This window comes from Marmota monax, unplaced genomic scaffold (genome assembly GCF_021218885.2).
Source record: "Marmota monax isolate L192 unplaced genomic scaffold, Marmota_monax_Labrador192_F-V1.1 WCK01_AAM20220418_F8-fsc00022, whole genome shotgun sequence".
Classification (NCBI taxonomy): domain Eukaryota; kingdom Metazoa; phylum Chordata; class Mammalia; order Rodentia; family Sciuridae; genus Marmota; species Marmota monax.
The window spans coordinates 19,350,456-19,362,861 of NW_026695215.1; the positions used below are offsets into that span (position 1 = coordinate 19,350,456).

The window sequence follows — 12,406 nt, forward strand, 5'->3', positions numbered from 1 at the left end:
AAATCAACACTTGACATTACCAAGTGTTGGCAAGGATATGGAGAATCTGCAACTTTTAATACACTGCTCATGACAACATAAAATAGTATTTTCATTCTGAGAAACAATTTGGCAATTTCTTTAAGAATTCCATATAAACTAATAAAACCCAACAATCCCACTTGTAGGTACGTCCCTCAATGAAATGGTCTGAAAACAATCCAGAGTTATACACAAATGTTCACAGTTCATGAAAGCCAAGGAGTACAAAAACCCATGTCCATCAGCTATGGTATAAACAATGTGGAAAACATACAATAGAAGAATTCAACTCAGCAATAAAAAGCAATGAACTCCTGCACATTACAATATGAATAAACCTCTTAGAACATGATACTAAGTGAAAGGAATCAGATGAGGAGACTGGAGAGACAGAAAGATGAACAATAGTTCTGAAGGCCCAGGTGGAGGACAGATGTAAACAGGCAGGAAGATAATTCTGAAGTGAGGGAAAGATTCTAAAGCCAGATTATGAATGGCTGTACAACCCTAGACCTTTTTTTAAAAAAAACATTGAATTCTATGATTATACTGGGTAGATATTTTGGCTTTTAAATGATAATCTTAATGAAGCCAGTTTTTAAAAATATCTAGGTCACGGAAAACGAATTAAAACTAAAGAAACTGCACCAGATTAAAGACCACACCTAGCTCAAGTGCTTTTTCTTCTACAAATGACATTTAACTAATTGTTTTCCCCTTTGAGTAGCCCTCTATCAAGAAAAAGGAAACGCTCCTATCCCCTCTTGCTTTTCCTTCTTCCCATACCCAGTGACACAGGAAGGAGCCACAGAACAGACACAATGGGGCAGAGAACAATGGGAAGAGATAGGGAAGCTCTGACCAGGACTTGGCTTATACAACTAAATCCTGTATTTTCTCACCAGGAAGATGTCTGCGTATCCAGCCAAGGACTCCACTCCCTCTTGGATCCGTGCTCCCCCAGAATCATTCAGCCCAATCACTGGAGCCCCCACTGTTATGGCCTGGTCCATGATCTAAGACAGCAGAGAGACAGCTTGTGAGACAACTGCTCTTATTATCAAAATCAGCATGCAGTGTTTTCTGAAAATGTTCTAAGTGTACTTTTCCAGACAGGAGGCATTAACTCTGGTTTCATTCCTCATGACAAATGGGTACCTTCAATGAAAGACAAAGGACCAGATATTTAAAAGGCTGATAAAAGTCCACAAATACCCAAGAGCCAAAGCACTCCCAATTATCAAGGGGTAAGATAGCTCATGGCAGCTACTTCTAGAACAAGAGGCTTAAGCTGTAAATTTTCAGCAGTTTTATTCCCAGAAACACCATGAAAGAACTGATGGACAGAATGGCCAAGTGGCATTTTCATGAAAGCAGATGTTGATCCATCTATTAACCTGGGGCCAGATCAAGCCTGCTTTTACTTCTAACGTGACAGATTTTCCTCATGGGTCAGTAGCTCTGATAGCATAACGAACAACATCCCTACATCCCTTGACAGGTTCACAAAGCTCATTCAGTTCCATTATCTTATTTATCCATTATAACACGGGCACTAGAAACAGGAAAATTAGGAAGGTTTAAAATTTAAGTGATTGCCCCAAGTTCTCAGGACTCAGGTAGGACAGGACAATGTCTAGAACTCAAGTGATCCATTAAAGAAGGAAGCTCTGCCCAGTTATAGTTAGTTCAACTTTTAATACCAAAATTCTCCAATTATGGGCCACACTTTTATTCCTCCTTGAAGCATCTAAATTCTAACAGGTTTTTCTTTGCACCCTCCAGTGCTGGAAATCAGATTGAGGCCTCCAGCACCATGTCCTCATTATGCCTTTTTTTTTTTTTTTTTTTTGGTACAAGGGATTGAATTTGGGACAACTGACAGAGAGCTACATCCCAGGCCTTTTTGAGACAGGATCTTGCCAAATTGCTGAGGCTGGCCTCAAACCTGCAATCCTCCTGCAGACTACTGAGTAGCTTCTATTACAGGCAAGAGCCACCAGGCCCAGCTCTTGCCCTGTTCTCCACCTCTTAGCACCTGGACTCCCACCTAGACCTGAGGCGCTTTACTAAGGGCCCTCAGAACGCCAAGGGGTGAACATATCTCAGTGGTCTATGAAATTAGATAGAAAAAAAAAATAATCTTCAGTATTTCCTTCAATTATGAATACAGACAACAAATCACAATAGTTTTAGAAATATGTCACTTTGTCATTAATGGAAGTCAGATATTTTATGTTCAAGTTGTTATAGATAAACTAAAATGTCATTTTCATTCAAGCCTACCATGAAAATATACCAATTATTTGATTGACTGCTAAATCTTCCTATTTGATGCATCACAAATATGGTTTTAATATATTTATATTTTATATAGTTTATATTATATATTTTATATTTTAATACATTTATATTTTAAATACATTTTCTTTGCATATTTATTTTTTAGTTGTAGATGGACATAAGACCTTTTTTCTAAATTTATTTTTATGTGGTGCTGAGGATCAACCCAGGGCTGTGCATGTGCCATGTGAACACTCTACTGCTGAGCCACAACCCCAGCCCCAAATACTTTTTAATACTTTGTAATCTTACATATTTTAAATTTAAAAAAATGAGCATCCAGGCTTTACCAGACCATCAAAGAGATACATGTCACAAAATAATATGAAGAATCCCTTCAGGTTGCACACAGTGTGTGCAGGACTATAATCTCAATGACTCAGGATCACAAGTTCAAGGCAAGCCTCAGTAATTCAGCAAGACTGTGTCTCAAAATTAAAAACTCAAAAGGGCTGGGAATGGGGGCTAGGGTTGTAGCTCAGTGGTAGAGTACTTGCCTAGCCCATGTGAGGTACTGGTTTAGATCCTCAATACCACATAAAAATAAATAAATAAAATAAAGGTATTTTATCTATTTATTTATCTACAACTAAAAAAAATATTTTTTAAAAAAAGGGCTGGGAATATAGCTCAGTGGTAAAATGCTCCTGGGTTCAATTCCCAATACCAAAAAAAAAAAAAGAAAAGAAATCTTTCAGCTCAATGCCACCTCTTGACAATTCTGCCCCAGGCCAAGTACCCAGTTCAATGTCTAATACACTCCAAATACTCAATATGCACTATAAACTGATGTAAGTACTGGATTTATTTTCAATATTAAAAACTTACTTTGCAGATCTTTTGGGCATGTGCTCCTGATAGACTGCCTCCAAAAACTGTAAAATCCTAAAAAGAAAGCACAATTCAATCAATAAGTAAAATATAACTGACCAGAGATGAAGACCCAGAAGGAAGAAACAGAAAACTCACAGAAAGGTGTGTGTGTGTGTGTGTGTGTGTGCTTGAGCTACTGGGGATAGAACCCAGGAGCACTACCACTGAGCTGTATCTCCAGCTCATTTTATGTTTTATTTTGATACAAGCTCTAAGTTGCCCCAGCTGGCCTGGAACTTGTTATCATCCTGCCTCAGCCTCTCCAGACACTGGGATTATAGGCATGCAGCACTGTATCCAGATAGAAAAGTGTTTTTAAAGGAACTTCAGAAATTGGAAAAAAAAAATTAAAAAGAAAAACAGCAATGAGCAAATAAAATACCTTAAAGGGAGTTCATGTATCTTCAAGAGCAAAAGACTTCACCTTCACTTTAGGAAAAATGCAGTTTTGAGAAAATAGCTTATGCAGAATTAACCCTAATATCAGATTCCATGGGTGTCAAATAAGCAATCTATCTCTAAGAAATGTGCTGCTTTGACAAGTCAGGAGGGGAATAGTGAATCAGAGCCCTTGCTGCCTCCTTGGCTTGTGGACCTTCACGTGTAAAGGGCTCCTGGGTACGTGGCCTCCCTCCCCAAACCCCAAGGTCATGGGGAACTAAAAACAGAATCAGCCCAGGAGGACAAGAAAAGACGAGGAGACAACAGCAGAGTCTGAACAACCCCAGGGGAACCGAAAGCACAAAAATACCTGACTTGATAGGAGGAAATGGAAGCCCACCTATCTGCAGAGAGTGACCAAGGAAAATTGGGGTGAGAGAGGATGGGGCTGAAAGAAGAGGTTAACAGCGGGCTGGGATTGTGGCTCAGTGCTAGAATGCTTGTCTAGCGTGTGTGAGGCACTAGGTTCGATTCTCGGCATTGCATATAAATAAACAAAATAAAGGTCCAAAAAACATAAAATTTAAAAAAAAAGAAGAAGAAGAAGAAGAAGAGATTAATAGAAAGTCTGCGTGAGAGGGGCTGGGGCTGAGGCTCAGGGGTAAAGTGCTCGCCTAGCATGCATGAGGCACTGGGTTCAATCCTCAGCACCACATAAAAATAAAATAAAGATACTGTGTGTCCACTTAAAACAAAAATAAATAAATATTAAAAAATAAAGAAAGAAAGTCTGTGTGAGATGGTCCCCTTCACCCTGAAAGGAGGAAGGCTTATTTCTCCAGAGAAATCTGGACTCACAACCATGGGTGAGATTAGGAACCTGTATACTGAATGAGCAAGGGCCAATCCAGGCCTTTCTCCAACAACACACCAAAAGCTAATTATCAGGCAAGAGACTGAGGCTACCTTTCTAGAAAAACAAACGCCCCAGAAAACGCACCTACGTATAGTAACATCTTAGAGATCACAACAAAAAAGGTGTCTCATCCCTCCCTCACTATCCTTCAGGGCCTATTTCAAATGCCCTATTTTCCCTGAAACTTTCCATGACCCTGGATAGGATCTTCTCTCATCTTGAGTCCACAGCATTTGCCTGGAACCTCCCTCACCCTGCTCTGTCCTCTGTCCCATTCTACCCACAAAGTGATTTGCTTCTTCAGGGCCAGGACCCTGTCTCAGGCATCCTCCTCACTCCCACTTACCCATGGGCTCAATAGTATCATTTTGATGAATTTTTGTATCTACTCAAGAAGGTAGGTAGAACACTATGTCCAGAAAACACAAGAACTTCTTTTGTTCTAGCTTATCTTTTCAATGGTTCCTTCCATATGAGTTTTTGTTCAGCTTATACACATTGCAAAAAAAAAAAAAAAGTAATTCAATAAGTAAGTACCATTAAATACAATAAATTTAAAATTATCCAAACATACCTAGTTTAATATCAAGCCCAGAAAACATTTTAGTTTCCTAGATAAGCTACATAACTAAGTCTGTGAAAGAAACTAAACACTTAGAACTATATACACATTTTTATCTGTGGAGGGGAAAAAAATTGAATTCAAAATAGTCCACTAGGTATTCTGGTAGTTTCTTCTACTGCTGTACAAAATTAAGCTCAAAGCAACACAAGTTTATTATCTCACAGGTCTGTAGCTTAGAAGTCCTACATGAGCCTTACTGGGCTAAGATCAAGTCCTTGGGAGGCTCCAGAGGGAAATCTGTTTTCTTACCTTCTCTAGCTTACAGAGACAGTCCCCATTCCTTCACTCATGGACTCCTTCCCCTTTACCTTCAAAGCCAGCGTCAGCAGGACACATCCTCACATCACATCACTCTGACCTCTTCCCTGACCTCACTCTTCCATTTACAAGTACTCTTGGGATTATATTGGGCCCACCTGGATAACCGAGGCCAATTGTAAGGTCAGCTGATTAGCAATCTTATTTCTTGTTTGTCATGTAAGGTAACACATTCACAGGTCCCTGAGATTGGACAACTTGGGCAAGGGCATTATCCCACCTATGACATTCTCCTACAGTCTCAATGTGACCAAACTATATCTGTCCTTATGCAGTCCGACAAAATCCTTTAAGCACTTCAATGACAGCCCAAATCTCAAGAGTCCCCTGGTTGAGAGTCAAGTCCCCTTTGCCCAGGTTGCATCTATACACATTGTCCAGGACACAGATGCCCTCTAAGCACATACCCAATGCTGTCAAGAGGAATTTCTCTTGGGGAATAAACTCCTGGTTCGTGGAACAATTTCATACAAGCCTACTGCCCTATGATCTCCCCTCCTCCAAGCAAATACAGGACTCCTCCTTAGAACACAGACATGTGAAATGAAAAACCCCCAAATAAACCCCCAAACTGTGAGCAAGATCTCATTCTCCAAGATTGCTTTGTTTCATATATTTTGTTTCTGGCTCTGCCCCCAGGAAAGCTCAGCCTGTTAAGATTATAAAATACCTGACTGAAGATATAAACCAATCTTCCATTGATTCGGCCCCGGCCAGTGACCACGCTATCTCCAGGAAACTGCCAGAGAAATGGAAAAACAAAGGTTAAAAAAAAAAAAAATCCAATATTTCTTTTAAATTAATTTGGCAACTATGCCTTCTGAAAGACAAACAAAAAAAACAAAGACAAACAATTTAAACAAAGAACATGAGGAAATCCCACCCCTCTTCCCTGGCTCTGCAACAAGTACTAGGCTACTGCTCCATCAACAGGAGTAATCTTAGGCTTCATCTTCCTTCTTACAAGCAAAATAATTGGGCTGGGGTGTAGAGTGCTTGCCTAGTGCATGCACAAGGCCCTGGTGAATGTCTGAGGTCACTAAAAACTGAGTACCTGCCAGGTGCAGTGGCGCACACCTATAATCTCAGCAGCTCAGGAGGCTGAGGCAGGAGGGTTGAGAGTTTAAAGCTAGTCTCAGCCAAAACGAGGTGCTAACAACTCATTGAGACCCTATGTCTAAATAAAATACAAAACTGAATATCCTTCATGGATATTCATCCCCCACCCACCCCCCCAAAAAAGGCAAAATAATCAAGAGACTCCCTAGGGCCACCATTGCCAGATACTCATGGGAAGAACAAGGGATACATAAAGAAACATGGCAACTTCTCCAAACCAAACCCTCCTACCCCAAACCTTAAAAAAAGCAAGCCTGCCATTTTGCATGGAAACTCAGTAATCAGTGTGGCCCACACGGAGCCAGTTGGTTTGGTGCCAAGTTTATAAATCTTTGGTCACAAATAGCATATATTCAGAAAACTGGATCAAAATTAAGTCCAGGGCTGGGGATGTAGCTCAAGCGGTAACGCGCTTGCCTAGCATGCGCGGGGCACTGGGTTCTATGGAATGTGAATGGGCTACTAGCAACTTGTGCAGTAGACTCAGCACCACATAAAAATAAAATAAAGATGTTGTGTCCACTGAAAACTAAAAATTAAATATTTAAAAATTCTCTCTCGGGCTGGGGATGTGGCTCAAGCGGTAGCGCACTCGCCTGGCATGCGTGCGGCCTGGGTTCGATCCTCAGCACCACATACAAACAAAGATGTTGTATCTGCCAGTAACAAAAAAAAAATAAATATTAAAAAATTCTCTCTCTCTCTCTCTCTCTTTTTTTTTTAAGTTTATTTATTTTTAGTTCTCGGCAGACACAACATCTTTGTTGGTATGTGGTGCTGAGTATCGAACCCGGGCCGCACGCATGCCAGGCGAGCGCGCTACCGCTTGAGCCACATCCCCAGCCCCTCTCTCTCTCTCTCTCTTTCTCTCTCTCTCAAAAAATAAAAATAAAAATTCTCTCTCTTCTCTCTCTCTCTTTAAAAAAAAAATAAGTCCAAATGACTCCATGCATCCATGAAAGATATTCAGTTTTATGTTTTATTTAGAGACATGGTCTCACTGAGTTGCTTAGCACCTCACTTTTGCTGAGGCTGGCTTTGAACTTGAGATCCTCCTGCCTCAACCTCCTGAGCTGCTGAGATTATAGGTGTGTGCGCCACCCAGCAACTACTCAGTTTTTACTGACCTCAAACATTCAGCATGACAAAAGAGGCAAGTGGGCAGTATTTAGGGGTTCCTGATGCTTAGTTCTCAGACCATAACATAGCTAAAAGACATTCTCATGACCCTCCTTACAAATTTGTCATATACTAGCAAGAATTGAATCCTCAACCAAAGCCCTAGGAAATGGGCTTGAGTCCACTTGCACAAGTTTTACAGCAGTCCACTCACATTCCATCTGCAAGGGGAAAGGTGATGAAGACCCTGGAGACCCCAGCAGTACTTCTCCATAGGACTTCCCAGAAAAGCTTTGTAGATTGATTGCTGTAATGGGAAGGGCAGCAGAGCCTATGATATTCATATCTCTACTTGAATAGATACCTTATTTTTATCAGCAGCCATTCCAAAATCTGCACATCTGTGTTCCACAAACATATCGCTCTCAACAAAGCTGCCAGGGTCCAGCAAGAGACTGATCCGCTCCCTGGCAGTGAGCTTTCCCTAAAACACAACAAAGATCACTCAGTGATGTCATTGCGGACTTAGTGTTATCAGCTTTTTTGCTGCTGTGAACAAAAGACCTGAAAAGAACAATTTTAGAGGAGGAAAAATTTATTTAGAGGATCATGGTTTCAGAGGTCTCTGTCCAAGGTGGCCAACTACATTGCTCTGGATTCAAGGTGAGGCAGAACATCATGGCAAAAGAGTGTGGTGGAGGAATACAGCCCAGAAGATAGCACCAGGATGCAAAGAGCGTGAGCGTGTGCTCCCGCACCTAAGCTCTACTTTCCAGGAACAAAATATGTATACCAAAGGCACATCCCCTCTAACCACACCCTACCCCTGCCTAGTTACCACCCAGTTAATCCCAATCAGGGGATTCATGTACTGATTAGGTGAAGGCTCTCATAACCCATAATTTCACCTGTAAACTTTCTTGCATTGTCTCACACATGAGCTTTTGGGGGACACCTCACATCCATACCATAACAGTAAGTAAAGTAAGAGCTGTTGGCCAAGACAAGGTTTGCCCCTTCATGTTGATGTGAAAGCCTCCACTGCAACTGAAGTAGCCAAGATAGACAGGTGTTATTCATAACCTTTATTTCAAACAATGAGGAAAGCAGGGTAGAGATAGAGTACTGTAGGAGCCACCTGACAGCAGAAGGTAAATAAGGAAGGAGGAGGAGGAAAAGGTGAAGAGAAACAGGAGTAGGGAGAACCTGACCCTGGAACAAGATAACTAGTTCCATTAACAGTGGAGATCTAAGGGGCCTTAAGAAGAACAAAGAAAGGGCTAGGGTTGTGGCTCAGTGGTAGAGCGCTCGCCTCGCATGTGCGAGGTCCTGGGTTCCACCCTCAGCACCACATAAAAATAAACAAATAAATGTATTGTGTACACATAAAAAATAAATATAAAAAAAAGAAGAAGAATGAAGAAGCAGAAGACAGGAAACCAAAGCAGGCTTAGTGAAAGTCAGAGTCCATATTCTCAGGTTTAGAGGCTCCTTCTAGGGAAGCCTATAGGAGTTCACCAGGCTCAACCCCTCCCTCCTGTCCTCAGGCTTCCACCCCAAGGGCACACAACTTCCTGGTTCTCCTCCTGCCACCAAGACGGGCTTTTCCTTTTCCTCTTACTACCCTGCATTGGGAACCCTGCTTAGGGACACCACAGTGTGTGTGTGTTGGGGTGGGGGTTGCTGAGTAAAATGGAAATGGGGCAGAGTGCTAAAGAGCTCATGTGAGAAGTTAAATAAAATAAAATGCTTCTCAGAGTTGAGGTTAAAGTCATTACTCTACCAAGGGCCTCCACTCCTTGGTCTCCCAAAATCTCAACAGAAGCCAAATATCCTGATCCACCATACTTCCCCCACCAAAAAAAATCTCAAACTGGCTATTTTTCCCCCTTAGGAAAAAAGAAGCCAAAGCCAGTAAGGGTGTATTAAAACAAACAGCCAATCCTTTACACTGTTGTGTAAAGCAGAAGTCTAGGGGATAACAATTTGGCAATATATACATATACAGAATTTTTTAAATATTCATACCCTTTGACCCACTAATTCCATTTCTAGGAAATCTACCCTATGGAAATAATCCAAAAATAGTTTAACTGCGGGTGGAAGCCTGCCTCATGACTAAATAAATCAGTTTGGCAAGAGGAAAACAGCTCTGGAGGCTGCATCTTAACCAACAGCAGGATCTGCCTGGGAATGGGTAGAGAAATGTTCCAGGAAGAAATTGTGCAATAGGGCCGACAGAAAGAGGGTTCAGGAACACTGACAGGCCTCTCCAGAGGTTGAACTAAACAGCAGCCTTTCTTCGGCTAAATGACCCACACAACTGATCTCTTGAAGGTCGACTGTGATTCTCACCTCAAAACCTGGGCGGAGGATGACAATGCCTAAGCTCTCAGTCCCAGAGTAGCCTACACATCCCCAGAAAAGCTGCCTGCTCCCTATCCATGCTGTGACCCTCAAGATGCTGACCTGGTCTTCTGTGCCACAAGTTCCCCGAGCGCTCAAACACTCCACGCCAGGCTAATGTGACCAAGTTACTTCCCCTCCCACACGCCTCGATTTTCCTGTTTTTACTATAAAGAATGAACCTGCCACCACTCTTTCACGGGGCACGAGAAGAATAAGCAGATCTTTTTAATTGACTGTCGTCGCTTCCCTATGTCTACATTAACAATAAGATGGGGGGGAGGCAGGATTATTACCATCTTCTATTTAAGGTAAATTGATTCCTACAGACTAACTTTTGCCCAAAAACTTTATAGTTAAGTGGTAAGCTGGTTGGAGCCCATCCAAGTCGGTCTAAAATTCCAAGGAGATGGCAGCGTGTGACAAAGCCCACAGAGGATCATTCTGGTTTTACCCGCCGCCTGGCGAAAAAAGCCAAGTTCTCCAGGTGAACGTTCTCGCCGCGCCCCACCCGGCACGACGCGGATTGGCTGGGAGGCCTCGGGCGCTGCGAGCCGAGCGCGCTGTGATAGGTCGCCCGCAAAGGGGCGGAACTCGCTCAGCCAGCTGTCTGGACTCACTCGCTTATGCTGCGCATCGATGCGATGCTGGCCTCCTCCCAGCAGCGCGGCGCGGCGTTTGTTTTCAATACGCTCGTTAACGGAGACAGGCTGGCTGCAGAGGCTGCGGATCGCAGTGCGCAGACCACTAGCTATAACGCTGAGCCTTGCTCCGGCCGCCGCCACCCTCATTGCCGCCGCCATATTTGCTCTGCCTTAGAGCCTCCGAGCGGCGCACTTGAGTACGCATGTGCAAAAGGCAGGGACACAGCGGAGTTTGCGCCTGCGCAGCGTCAGTAGGACGTCGGGAACCTGGAGGGTGGACTCTAGCGCGCCGTTGAGAATAAGGGCTGCCAGTTGGAGCCCCAGGCTCCTACAGGGTTATGCAGACAACAGATATAGGACAGGCCCTCCGATCTTGTGTCCGCTTGGCTACGCAGAGGAGGGAATTAATTCTTGCTTTTCTTAAGCCATGTAGACCCCTAGCTTTGTCGTCCTACTTCCTCCAGAAAATGAATAGATGGTAAGCTTTAACCAACATTTATTGAACCCTGTGCCATGGGTTATCTTTGGCACTTTCCATGCACTGGTTTGTACTAATGCACAAATTCACAGAAGAGGCTAAATGAAGCACAGAGGTAGAGTGATATGACCTAGAGCCAAGATGGAAGTTGTGGCAGAATCAGGATTCAGACTCAGAAACATTGTGCCCAGTATTGAGCCCAGAACCCTTAGCTTATAATGAGTGGGTCTCTAAGAGGACCCTGGTTTTTAGCGGGAGAGATAGATATTGATGATACTCGGTGGCACATGCCTGTTATCACTCGGCTTGGGAGGCTGAGGCAGGAGGATTGCTATTTCAAACCCAGCTTCAGCATCTTCGCGAGGCCCTGTCTCTAAATAAAATATAAAAAAGGGCTGGGAATGTGGCTCAGTGGTTAAGTGACCCCTTGGTTCAATACGTAGTACTAAAAAATACATTTAAATTTTTTAAAAGATAAGGTAAACTTTTATTCAGGAGCATTGTGGTGGATGAAAGGACGACTGCAATGGGGTTTTGCAGTGGCAATAGATTAGGCTCAACTCCAAATATAACAAAGAAAAGGGAGGATTTATAGCTAAGGAGCAGGGTGGAGGGTCAATGGATGGAAAATTACTAAGAGGAACATCAGGGATAGGGGAGAATCTGGCTGAACTTATCATTCTTGCTGAAGGCAAGCTAGGGTTGCTTACACATCCCCTGGGGGATCGTGAAGTATGCACAACCTGATCAGATACTAAGGTCAGAGGATTCTAGTTGAACTGACCTAACAGGATTCTTGTTAAAACTGGACTCTATAGGGAAGGACATGGGAGCCCAAGGTCAGCTTTATTCAAAAGAGCTCAGTAAAGCCTGACCAAAGTTTGGTCAAGGAAAAGAATCTTCTCCACACAACAGCTTCAGCGCCACCTGGGAGCACGTTGGAAATGCAAACTCTCAAATGCTCAGACTTCATTGCAGACATAATGAATCAAATTAGGGTTGGGGCCAGTGATCTGTTTTAGCTGATGACCCTTAGTTAATTTTTATGCTTGCTAGAATTTAAGAACCACTGCTCTAGGGATTTGAAATGAACTGTGGAGAGTTTGTCCATCTCTTTCCCCAGCTAACAGGCAGGTCTTTGAGGCAAAGTACAAGGTGCATAT

General features: G+C 42.8%; 1 protein-coding gene across 1 annotated transcript in view; it reads right to left on the minus strand.

Annotated features, from left to right (window-relative positions):
* Pccb (propionyl-CoA carboxylase subunit beta) overlaps positions 1 to 10,961 on the minus strand; it is a 61,408-nt gene extending 50,447 nt beyond the window's left edge. Inside the window, exons 1-5 of the mRNA XM_046431941.2 lie at positions 10,742 to 10,961; positions 8,080 to 8,199; positions 6,148 to 6,216; positions 3,193 to 3,249; positions 924 to 1,037 (exon numbers count right to left, since the gene is read on the minus strand). Of these exons, the coding sequence (XP_046287897.1) occupies positions 924 to 1,037; positions 3,193 to 3,249; positions 6,148 to 6,216; positions 8,080 to 8,199; positions 10,742 to 10,924 (543 nt within the window). The 5' untranslated portion in view covers positions 10,925 to 10,961. The remainder of the gene's footprint in view (positions 1 to 923; positions 1,038 to 3,192; positions 3,250 to 6,147; positions 6,217 to 8,079; positions 8,200 to 10,741) is intronic.
* Positions 10,962 to 12,406: the final 1,445 nt, after the last annotated feature.